Below are 12,802 nucleotides of genomic sequence, written 5' to 3' on the forward strand. Positions count from 1 at the left end.
CACCTATTGGCCAATCTGGCTCATAATTTGATAACCTCTCCTCGATTTTTGGACTACCTATTGACAAAGTTTGAAGTCTCTAGCATTTACGGTTTGGTCTGCACGATGAGTTTTACGGCAGAATAATAATAATAATAATAATAATAATAATAATAATAATAATAAAAATCAGCACAAATACAATAGGTGTTCAGCACTTCGTGCTTGAACCCCTAAAAATCGGTACAATTACAATAGGGTTTCAGCATTTCATGCTTGAACCCCTAATAATAATAATAAAAATCAGTACAAATACAATAGGTGTTCAGCACTTCGTGCTTGAACCCCTAATAATAAAAATCAGCACAAATACAATAGGTGTTCAGCACTTCGTGCTTGAACCCCTAATAATAAAAATCAGTACAATTACAATAGGGTTTCAGCACTTCGTGCTTGAACCCCTAAAAAACCTTTAGAGGTTTATGGCTCCTATAGTGTGATTATAAGAATATGAAGAATAAAGAGCTCATTCTCAAAGATGAGAAATATAAGGCCAAAAAGTAAGATGCAATATCTCTGATAGTTTTTTCAGAGATCTTTGCGACAGTATTGCTGTTTTCCAGTGATTTTTTTTCCCCCTCGATCATTTAGAGATGTGCATATCAACTATGGTAAGATAGGCTTTATAGGGTTAAACTTGCAAGATACACCTGGACATCACTTGCAGTAATATTATCTAAATAGTTAGGCAGTTTACAGTAGATACTGCAGTATTTAGTGAGCAATAACCTATTCCTTTATCAACAAGGCTCATGTCGTTATGTGGGCGTACACTTTAACATCCTTCTCTTTCTCTCTGTCTCTCACCCTCTCTCTCTTCCACTTACTACTCGCATAAAACAATCTAGGTAATGCACCCACAGTAAAGACCACCCAATAAAGTCCATTTACTATAATTGGCCTCCATATACCCAGTGTCTTCAGGGAATGCTAATATGTGGGGAGGTCAGGTACTGTACCCTGGGGAGACATTAATCTGTGGACATCAGTGATATCCATGGAAACCGACATGAATAAGACCCACATCCATCCAATCGGCATGCAAAGCCAATGCTAAAAGGTAGCTCTCGCATTAGCCTCGACCAGCCTCCAAGGGTCCCTTCTCTTAACAAAACAAGCATGTTTTTGCCATTAAGACACCTTTTTCATTATGAAAATTGAGCATTGGGCAAACACGCAAATGTGCGCATTGCAAGAGTAGTTGGCGAGTCAAAACCAACGGTGAAAAATTGCTGTGCAATGCTGAATTTAAAAGGCGGTTTAGCAAAGGGCACCTTCAGCAGACGCGTCTGAGATTGAATTTTAAAATTCCTGTCAGGTCAGACATCATAATTCAGCACGTGGACAGAAGGGACCTCCTTCTGCAATGGCCACCTGAAGGACACTGAGCACTCAGCTTTATTAAATAAAAGCTCCTCTGCCAAAATATATAACAGCAAAAAGCATCGTGTGTCAGCCCTAAAGCACATTGAACTGCATATGATGTGGGACTAGATTGAAATCCTGCTGCGAGTTTTTTTTTGGATCATTACTATTACAGACTAACTATTACACCTCTAAACGGCTTGGTGTGTAAAACGCACCCCATCTACCCCCCATGGCTTTCCCGCTGATATGAAAGCATGAAAGTGAGGTTTAGAGGATGAAGGCAGTGATTTTACATGTATGAGGCGTTCTGAATCTGAATCGCTGGAGCTCACCAAGACACTGCGTAAGGATTAGGACTGGGTTTTGACACAAATTTCACGATTAGATTCAGATTTCGATTCAATTCAGTATTGATTATTGTAGATATTGGGGTGTAACGATACACCATTGCTACAGTTCGGTTCATATTAAGGTTTTGGAGCCACAGTTCGGGTCTGTTTGCTGTGGAGTCATGGTTTAAAATTCGATTAAAATTGAGAAATCACTATTTTTTTACCCGGTAAAAATACATGAAAACAAACATGAAAACGAATGACTTCTAGTCGCATTGGCACTGCAAACCGCTCTCGTTGTGAATGTGTCTCAGTAGATGGGAGGCCGTGGGAACTGGGTTTTTATTTGAGGTTTGACTTTTGCTCTGTTAACGAATGCCATGTAAGCGGTAAGAGAGACTATCGTAGAAGAAATGAGTTATTCTAAACAACCCCTGTTAGTTTGTTTCAACAACACCTCTTAAATGCTGACAGAAATTGACCAAAGGTAGTGGACGTGAATTGATGCCTATCTTATCGACAACTCACGTTTCTGAATGTGCGTCACAATAACAAGTATTCATGAATTATGTCCTCTCAGGCTCTGATCCAGCTGCCAGTGTATATTTCCCAATGTGAGGAAGTGCGTGTGTTCTTCGAGACGCGTCCTGAAGACCTGAACCCACCTAAAGAGTAAGTTACACAAACGCACATTCAAAATCAGTCAAAATGACCAATAACTTAATTGAGCCTTAATTCATATGGAGCCGTTTGCTTGTTAAATCAATAAATAAGTCACATAGATGACCTTTGCCCTTGGTTTACGTCACAGCTCATCAAAACCATAATTTGCTGCTTGTTATTGCTAGTCAGGATCATTAGTATGTGCAGGAGATGGCATTATCATTGTAGAAAGCACCCCTTCCTAAAGGTAAGGCAGATATCCACCAATCAGGCATAACATTATGATTAGTGGATGGGATATATTAGGCAGCAAGTAAACATGTTGCCCTCAAAGTTGATGTGTTTGAAGCAGGAAAAATGGGCAAGCGTAAGGATTTGAGCGAGTTTGGCCATATTATGATGACTAGAAGACTGGGTCAGAGCATCTCCAAAACTGCAGCTCTTGTGGGCTGTTCCCGGTCTGTAGTGGTCAGTATCTATCAAAAGTGCTCCAAGAGGAACAGAGGAGAACCGGCCACAGGGTCATGGGCGGCCAAGGCTCATTGATGCACGTGGGAAGTGAAGGCTGGCCTGTGTGGTCCGATCAAACAGACGAGCTACTGGAGCTCAAACTGCTCCAGAAGTTAATGCTGGTTCTGATAGAAAGGTGTCAGAATACACAGAGCATCTCAGTTTGTTGCGTATGGGGCGGCATAGCCGCTGACCAGTCAGGGTGCCCATCCTGACCCCTGACCCCACCGAAAGCACCAACAGTGGCACGTGAGCATCAGAACTGGACCACGGAGCAATGGAAGAAGGTGGGCTGGTCTGAGGAATCACGTTTTCTTTTACATCACGTGGATGGCCGGTGTGTGTGTGTCTGGCTTACCTGAGGAACCTTACCTGGCTTTCCTGTAGCTCAACCAGTAGAGCGTGGCGCTAGCAACACCAAGGTCATGGGTTCAATTCCCAGGGAAAGCAAGAGTTGACAATAATGTATAATGTGTACCTTGAATGCAATGTAAGTCGCTTTGGATAAAAGCGTCTGCCAAAATGCGTAAATGTAAAATGTAAAATGTAAAAAAGGAACACATGGCCCCAGGATGCACTATGGGAAGAAGGCGAGCCGGCGGAGGCAGTGTGATGCTTTGGGCAATGTTCTGCTGGGAAACCTTGGGTCCTCCATCCATGTGGATGTTACTTTGACACGCTCCACCTACCTAAGCATTGTTGCAGACCATGTTTAGCCTTTCATGGAAACAGTATTCCCTGTGGCTGTGGCTCTTTCAGCAGGATAATGCTCCTGACACAAAGCACAAATGCTTCAGGAATGGTTTGACAACAACGAGTTTGAGGCGTTGACTTTACTATTGAACTCAAATTTCCCCAGATCTCAATCCAATCGAGCATCTGTGGGATGAGTCTGATCCATGGAGGCCCCACCTACCACTTAAAGGATCTGCTGCTAACATATTGTTGCCAGATACCACAGCAGACCTTCAGGGGTCTAGTGGAGTCCATGCCTCAACGGGTCAGGGCTCTTTTTGCAGCAAAAGGCGACCAACACAATATTATAAAGGTGGTCATAACATTATGCCTGATCTGTCTATATCTTATCACTTATAAACACAGATAGATAGACAGATAGACAGACAGACAGACAGACAGACAGACAGACAGATAGACAGATAGACAGATAGATAGATAGATAGATAGATAGATAGATAGATAGATAGATAGATAGATAGATAGATAGATAGATAGATAGATAGATAGATAGAAACTAAAACTATAGAGTATAGACAATAAAAATAATATAAACTGTCTAAATAACTATTAAAAATGAATCAAATTCAGAATATAACAGAATATCAGCGATACTAAAATAACAGTATATTGTGTAATTGCATTAATAAACATTACTGAGAATATGAATACCTAACTTGAATGTCTTCACTTACAGGGAACCCAGTGGAAAAAAGAAATCAGGTAAGGATCTGATTCTTTTGAGAAAGTGCCATGAGTCAGTTGGAGTTGTAATTCACTTTGACTGTGGTTAGTCTGCCCTCTGGTGACCGTACACTTCATAAATCCCTCAAGTCAAATTTTCATGTGAGATACAATATCATCCACCCTTGACTGTGGATGCTTTCATTCCTTTGTTACTGGAACGTTTCCACCTTCCCCCTCATTCCTGCTCTCATTCATGTTCCCTCATCAGGCATTGCGGAGCGAGCGGCTTCTTTCCTAAAGAGAGGTAGTAACAGATACTTGCTTAGCCATGCTCTTTGTGTTTGACCCCTCGAAGTGCGGCCCTTCCGTAGAAGGGTGTTCCTTAGGTGGGCAAGGGTAACGCTTTGAGCTCACGTCCTGTGTGATGTGCATGGCAGTGTGGTGGTGGTGGTGGTTTACTGGACGACCATTTAGCAGATCCCTTGATCAGGGTAGTTTTTCAACAAGTACTTGCAATAGTTCTAGTGTCCATTTATAGCAGTAGTGGACAGTTTTAGCAGTAACGCAGCTAATGCTTTTTTTCACAAGGTATAAGAGAGCAGTGCCAACATCAAATACATTCAAAAACATGTTTTGAGGTACAATATGAGGCTGACCTGCTTTGTGAGATGCAAAGTAGAGATCATAATCTGTATTGCAGTATCCTCAAAATAAGGGGGGAAATACTGATAATGAATAACGTTTAGTGCATGAGAGGTGGATTAATTGCGGATTAATTGTGCTCTCTTGAACCTTGTGATTGAAATGTTCATCAGGGCTCAAAGATTTTGACCACGCACATGCTTTTTTTAAGAATTGCACATGCCTTTTTTGTTGATTTCAGTAGAAATATTAATTTATCTGTGAATGATTTCAAAATCAATAAGAAGCGAGGGATATCATAGTAGTCAGGATGCTTTATATTAAAGGAATATTTGGTTATCATGACACCTTTATGTTATCCAAAAGCTATGTGTATTGCTTTCTTTCTTCCGTAAAGGAGAGATTTTGAAAGGTGGTCATGCATATATTTTCTATGGATTAAAATCACACAGGAACTAGTAGCTGTGTAGTCTCCAAAAAGCACCAAAAGTAGTCCTACGACAAATATTCTGAAGCCCTGTGACCCTGGACCACAAAACCAGTCATAAGTTGTAAGTCATAACCAGTCTTTTATCAATTTTACAGTAGTAAATGTCCTACTTACTGTAAACATATAATGAGAGATTTTCTCAATATTTAGATTTCAGATTCCAGATTTTCTTCTAGATTTTCAATAGTTGTATCTCATGTTTATATCTCAATTTTAATAAAAAAAAGTGGTCCTTATGACTAGTTTTGTGGTCCAGGGTCACATATGATAGCATTGTGTGAGGAACAATTCGAAATTTTATAAATAATTCACCAAGTGCATTGACATTTGGCAGATCACTGTTGAAACTAGAACCAATGGCGTTTGTTATCACTGACGTCAGACCTGGCACAATCTGGCTTCACACACCAAGTTTGAAAAGATTTTAGAGTTGCAGTTAACAGTGAATAACAACTTAATCACGGGCTACTATTGTCAGCCTTTTTGGAGCTTGACAGCTCCCATTTTCCTTTCATTTTACGCAACGGAACATCCCGCTAAATATCTACTTTTTAAAATAAGACTCATGGCTTTGAAATGACATGAGAGAGAGAAAATCATAACAATTTCTTTTCTTCTTTTTTTTTTTGAATAAACTATTGTCTTATATAGCCAAGCAATTTTAGCAAATGCATAGACTACCATTCAAAGATGTGAGGTCAATATTTGTATAGGGGTTGGACAATGAAACTGAAACCTGGTTTTAGACCACAATCATTTATTAGGACGGTGTAGGGTCTCCTTTTGCGGCCAATACAGCATGAATTTGTCTTGGGAAAGAGGAATACAAGTCCTTTTCAGTGGCCAGAAGAATTTTAAGCCATTTGTCTCTTCCAGAACAGTGGTCAGGTCACTGTTAGTCTCAGCCTCAGACGTCACGCCCACAGACCGTCGGCTAAGTGTCTGATTCACTGGCACACTAAACTGAAAACGCTTCAGGAGTTTCGAAATCATCATCTGATTGGTTGAATTCTACAGGATGTCAGAGAGACGTGTGTTACGTTCTTTAACGGTCCGCCTGCAAACAAAGATGCTGCGACGTCAAACCCCCTCATGGAAGAAGAACGCCTTTGTGTTTACTATGACAAAGATGCTTACCAGAACCAACTAAATGCTGAATTTTGAAAAGTATCCAAAGGATTTAGAGTTTGCGGCATAAGCTCTATTTGCACTGAATTAGTATTATCTGGGGATCTCGTGTGGTTTAAAATGTACTCCCCCGCATCTGGGATAAGTGAAGCCTGTAAATTTACTAACTTATCTTTCGGAAATTATGTCAAGTCCCGTTCTATGGTCCGGTTAGATGGATATATATATAGTAATGCCACTTTCATTTCACCAGATTAAAATCTATTAGCTCAAGCTTTCTGCCTGATTTAACCTCGAATTATGTTGTGAACCCCCTCGCTTGATTGTGCACTGTTTTGTATAAGCTTTTGCTTGGAAATGCCTTGTCGTTATAAATCTAGCTGTTGGATATATCATTAAAAAAGAAGAATGTTCCTTACCGCATGGTGCTATACATGTCATCCGTCGCCATCTAATCATTTTGTCTTCGCACTTCTTTAGCTTTCTCCTTTCTGCAAATAGTATAGTTGTAACCTCCTATTGTATAGCAATATGACCCAGCACCCAAAATACAATCAAAAAACTCCTAACACTCTTCACGAAAGATGGATAAAAGGTGCACAGGAAATAAAAACCTTAAAAAAAATGATATACGACCCTGACAAATCCTGGCCACAGAGATGCTGATTCGCACAGGACTAATATTATCACAGGACCTCTGTGTTTCTCGATTTTTGGTATGTCATTTGCGGGGGAATTTTTACTTGTACAGACATGGCCGATTCGCACACGATTAAGATCACAGACAACCTCCGCAATTATTACAAATGACTAGAGGTTACCAGGTAATACTAATCCCTAGCCTGACAAGCCAGACCCACATCAAGATATTTGGTCTGGAAACTCACCATTAACAGCTCAATCCGAGGGGCGGGATAAACGGTTGTCTTTATAACTCCCTCTGCACACGATAGGATAGCGCTACAACCAACCAGAGCAACGAAGGTGAAGCAGAGCTCGTTGAAGCTAGTAAACATGTGAAGATTAAACTTTCTCCGTATCCGGTCGGCAAAATTCCGAACACATCTTCCCTTCTTGAGAATGACTTCAGTGCCGTTCTTTGTTCTTTTCTCAGAGAAAAGCTTACCTCCAAGTCTTCCAGAGTCGCAGCCAAAGCTGATTCGAAAGACCGCCATTCGCCAGCTTCTGCATCTACTAGTAGCATGCAAGCGTAACTCTGCCGTCATTATGTCATTATGTCATTATATTAGCCCCGCTGACCGACTCGATACACAATGTGATTGGCCCGACCAGAGTTTGGTTTTTACAGCTCAGAAGCGTATTGAGAGTTGCTAGATGACACTCGCGATTGGTTCTAACTGTGATTGGTTGCTTTACATGTCAGTCAGCCAATGAAAGCTGCGATAAAGTCCAGAAATTCTGCCTTTAGTCTAAAGGTCTGGCTATGTGAAACTAGTTCACTATGCTATGCTGGTGGAGGACAACATTTTCTGACTCCAACGGCTAAATAACTTCACTTTCATGTTCATCAAACCACTCTGTCACAAGTCTAGCGGTGTGTACTGATACACGGCACCCCCTTAGGTTTGAACTATTCGTTGCACATGCTCCTCCAGAATGGTTTGGTAGTCCTTGGCAGCCCATCAAGCACAGAAGGAAATGCCATGATATTGCAGCCCAAACCATGACTGATCCATCCTGTGCTTCAAAGTCTGAGTGGTGAGCCTTTTTGGGGCTTTTCCACACCGTAACTCCCACGGATGTGGGGGAGACAGTGAAGGTGGACTCGCCAGAGAACAATTTACAGATTTGCACTGTTGGCTACAATAACACTGACATTTGGCATAGGCACGAGTGACCACTTCCTCTTGTGTCGACAGTTACTCCTGTTGGATGTGGTTTCTCCTACGTGTCTTATGCCGACTTCACCCTGGATACCACAGCTCTCGATACACCACAGAGACTTGCTCTCCTGCTCACAGATCAGCCAGCACCAGCAATTTCTCCACTTTTGAACTCTGATATCCTGTTATGTAACGTGGATTGCAATATTTTATGTACAGTCTTGTTCAAAATAATAGCAGTACAATGTGACTAACCAGAATAATCAAGGTTTTTAGTATATTTTTTATTGCTACGTGGCAAACAAGTTACCAGTAGGTTCAGTAGATTCTCAGAAAACAAACAAGACCCAGCATTCATGATATGCACGCTCTTAAGGCTGTGCAATTGGGCAATTAGTTGAAAGGGGTGTGTTCAAAAAAATAGCAGTGTCTACCTTTGACTGTACAAACTCAAACATTTTGTACAAACATTTTTTTTTCTGGGATTTAGCAATCCTATGAATCACTAAACTAATATTTAGTTGTATGACCACAGTTTTTTAAAACTGCTTGACATCTGTGTGGCATGGAGTCAACCAACTTGTGGCACCTCTCAGCTGTTATTCCACTCCATGATTCTTTAACAACATTCCACAATTCATTCACATTTCTTGGTTTTGCTTCAGAAACAGCATTTTTGATATCACCCCACAAGTTCTCAATTGGATTAAGGTCTGGAGATTGGGCTGGCCACTCCATAACATTAATTTTGTTGGTTTGGAACCAAGACTTTGCCCGTTTACTAGTGTGTTTTGGGTCATTGTCTTGTTGAAACAACCGTTTCAAGGGCATGTCCTCTTCAGCATAGGGCAACATGACCTCTTCAAGTATTTTAACATATGCAAACTGATCCATGATCCCTGGTATGCGATAAATAGGCCCAACACCATAGTAGGAGAAACATGCCCATATCATGATGCTTGCACCTCCATGCTTCACTGTCTTCACTGTGTACTGTGGCTTGAATTCAGAGTTTGGGGGTCGTCTCACAAACTGCCTGTGGCCCTTGGACCCAAAAAGAACAATTTTACTCTCATCAGTCCACAAAATGTTCCTCCATTTCTCTTTAGGCCAGTTGATGTGTTCTTTGGCAAATTGTAACCTCTTCTGCACATGCCTTTTTTTTAACAGAGGGACTTTGCGGGGGATTCTTGAAAATAGATTAGCTTCACACAGACGTCTTCTAACAGTACTTACAGGTAACTCCAGACTGTCTTTGATCATCCTGGAGGTGATCATTGGCTGAGCCTTTGCCATTCTGGTTATTCTTCTATCCATTTTGATGGTTGTCTTCCGTTTTCTTCCACGTCTCTCTGGTTTTGCTCTCCATTTTAAGGCATTGGAGATCATTTTAGCTGAACAGCCTATCATTTTTTGCACCTCTTTATAGGTTTTCCCCTCTCTAATCAACTTTTTAATCAAAGTACGCTGTTCTTCTGAACAATGTCTTGAACGACCCATTTTCCTCAGCTTTCAAATGCATGTTCAACAAGTGTTGGCTTCATCCTTAAATAGGGGCCACCTGATTCACACCTGTTTCTTCACAAAATTGATGACCTCAGTGATTGAATGCCACACTGCTATTTTTTTGAACACACCCCTTTCAACTAATTCAACTAATTGCCCAATTGCACAGCCTTAAGAGCGTGCATATCATGAATGCTGGGTCTCATTTGTTTTCTGAGAATCTACTGAACCTACTGGTAACTTGTTTGCCACGTAGCAATAAAAAATATACTAAAAACCTTGATTATTCTGGTTAGTCACATTGTACTGCTATTATTTTGAACAAGACTGTACATCTGTGCTATTACTCTGCTAACTCAACCTTCACACTCGGCTCTTACTGATGGACTGTAAAATCAGTCAGGATTGGCAACCCAGACCTCCAACAATATATTGGCCAGGTTTCTATCCTGGGAAAACCCAGACAACATCCGGCAAATTTAGATTTGCTCTGCAAGTAGTCTGGCAAAGAACCCATTCAAAACAATTTCTAATCTGCGAAATCACGGGACCAATCAGAAACGCTGGGGCTTTACACGACGACAGCGCAGTGACGGTGAAGCGGATTTTATACAAAGATCGACGCCGCCGTGGAACATCACTCGTTTGAATCAGCTATCATTAGCTTTTTAAACTTTTTTACTTTTCGTTAAAACCCGCGTAAAGAACAACATCAGGTTACAAGATGTGGATTTACAGCGGCTACTGTGATGAGGAGGATGGGGAGTGTGATCATGTCCTAACACCACACAGCAGCTCTGGAGCTGGCCTTTCTGTGCTTATTCCCTCAGACTAGATCTAGTAATCGTGTAAAAATTGTAAATAAATAACTAGCGTAACTATGCTCAAGTCTGAAAATGTTCTAACACATCTGAAATGACTGAATTTGAACAGAGTTTGTGAGACACAATTTTCCAAAGATACGTCAATCAAATCACACTCTAATCGCAATACAAATGCCTACACCGGGGGCAAATGTGATCAGAGCTTGATGTTTTCTGTTCGACCGTCAATCCGAGATGTTTCAGTCGCTCTGAGATGCTATTAGGGTTTCCAAAGCTATTAGTGTTGATAGAGTGGCAGTGGACACCAGCTATCATCATATTTCTTTTACAACAACGGCATAAGTCGTCAGAAGCCATTGCAACATCTTCCTCAAAATCACAAACAGAGAATTGCCGTCTCAGATGTTTCTCCGTCGCTCTGCAAACGTCATCGTCCGTTTGGAAATGATTTGTCTATGAGGCTTTGCCAGACAATAACTCATTTACTACTGAGAACGATCTGGTTTTAACCAGGCTACCAGGTTTCAGTTTCATTGTCCAAAATTCAGGAAAAAATTACATTTGAACTTTTTTTTTTTACATTGTACTGTTTCACATTGCTGATTTTACTGTATTGTTAGTCAAATAAGTGCAGCTTTGGTGAACACAAGAGACTTCTGTCTTTCTGACCATACATCTTTTAGTGGTAGTGTACCATTTGGAGATTCACCCCAAACTGAGATCACTCTGAAGAGTTAAAGGAGTAGTTCACTTCAGAATTCAAATATCCTGATCATTTACTCACCCTCATGTCATCCAAGATGTTCATGTCTTTCTTTCTTCCGTCGAAAAGAAATTACGTTTTTGAGGAAAACATTCCAGGATTTTTCTCTATATAATAATAATTAATAATAATTCATTACATTCATATAGCGCTTTTCTAGACACCCAAAGCGCTTTACATATAGAAGGGGGGAATCTCCTCAGCCACCACCAATGTAGTGGACTTCAATGGCAACCAACTGGGTTGAAAGTCTTGAATGGGTTGAATTGCAGTTTCATTGGAGCTTCAAAGAGCTCTACCAAGGAAAAAGGGTCTTATCTAGCCAAATGATCAGTCATTTTCAAAAAAACAAAACAAAAAGTCTACTTTTTAGGCCACTATACTTTTTAACCACAAAGGCTCATCTTGCACTGCTCTGTGATGCGCCACACACGTAATTACATTGGAAAGGTCACGCCTGATGTAGGTGGAAGTACCGAACCATTTTCTCCTCCAACTTCAAAATCGTCCGACATAGCCTTACCTTTTTTAAAATGTAGTCTTTGCATATTTGCGTCGAAACACTGGGTCGGTACTTCCGTCTACATCACGCGGGACCTTTCCAACGTGATTCCGTAATGCGTGGCGCAGAGCAGCACAAGACGAGCCTTTGTGGTTAAAAAGTATATAAAGGTGTTATTTTTTTATAACCAATGGTGTGGCTAGATCAGACCCTTACTTCTGATACAGACCCTTGTCTGGGACTGTGTAGAGCCCTTTGAAGCTGCATTGATACTGCAATTTGCACCTTCAATCCGTTGGTTTCCATTAATGTTTTCCTCAAAAACTTAATTTCTTTTCGACTGAAGAAAAACATGAACATCTTGGATGACATGGGTGGGGGTGCGTAAATTATCAGCATGCTGTTTTAATTCTGAACTATTTTTTGAAAGTCCCTCATGAAATCATTCACAGAAATGGGCAAATCAATTCAGCCGGAAAACAATCAGTCTCTGCTTCAATGATTTGGTTCAAAACTAATATTATGCTCTTCAGTGGGTGTTGTGTATATATATATATATTGTTTAGGCTCAGGTAAATGTGCTCTATAGATTAATCAAGACATAATTACCATTTGATAATTATTCCGCATTTGCTGTAGCAGTTTTGCTGATTTGGTGTGGGTTTGTTTCCTTGCAAGACTCCCAGCACTAAAAACTCTGGCTCTTCTGCTTTGATCTTTTCCAATCACGTTTGCTTCCTTCTTCTCTTGTCGTGGCGGTGGCACGCCA

The 12,802-nt window shown here is 40.7% G+C and overlaps 1 protein-coding gene across 5 annotated transcripts in view; it reads left to right on the forward strand.

Moving 5' to 3' along the window:
• The window catches only part of sh3pxd2b (SH3 and PX domains 2B), a 142,980-nt gene that overhangs the window by 121,064 nt on the left and 9,114 nt on the right, over positions 1–12,802 (forward strand). For 2 of the 5 annotated variants that reach the window (XM_067422798.1, XM_067422801.1), the window contains exons 5-7: positions 2,320–2,411; positions 4,345–4,370; positions 4,603–4,638. In XM_067422798.1, coding sequence (XP_067278899.1) covers positions 2,320–2,411; positions 4,345–4,370; positions 4,603–4,638 — 154 coding nt within the window. Of the gene's footprint in view, positions 1–2,319; positions 2,412–4,344; positions 4,371–4,505; positions 4,826–12,802 lie in introns of those variants that run through there. The other 3 variants (XM_067422800.1, XM_067422802.1, XM_067422803.1) reach the window with 2 other exon arrangements.

The sequence above is a fragment of the Pseudorasbora parva genome, chromosome 18, assembly GCF_024679245.1.
Source record: "Pseudorasbora parva isolate DD20220531a chromosome 18, ASM2467924v1, whole genome shotgun sequence".
Lineage (NCBI taxonomy): Eukaryota > Metazoa > Chordata > Actinopteri > Cypriniformes > Gobionidae > Pseudorasbora > Pseudorasbora parva.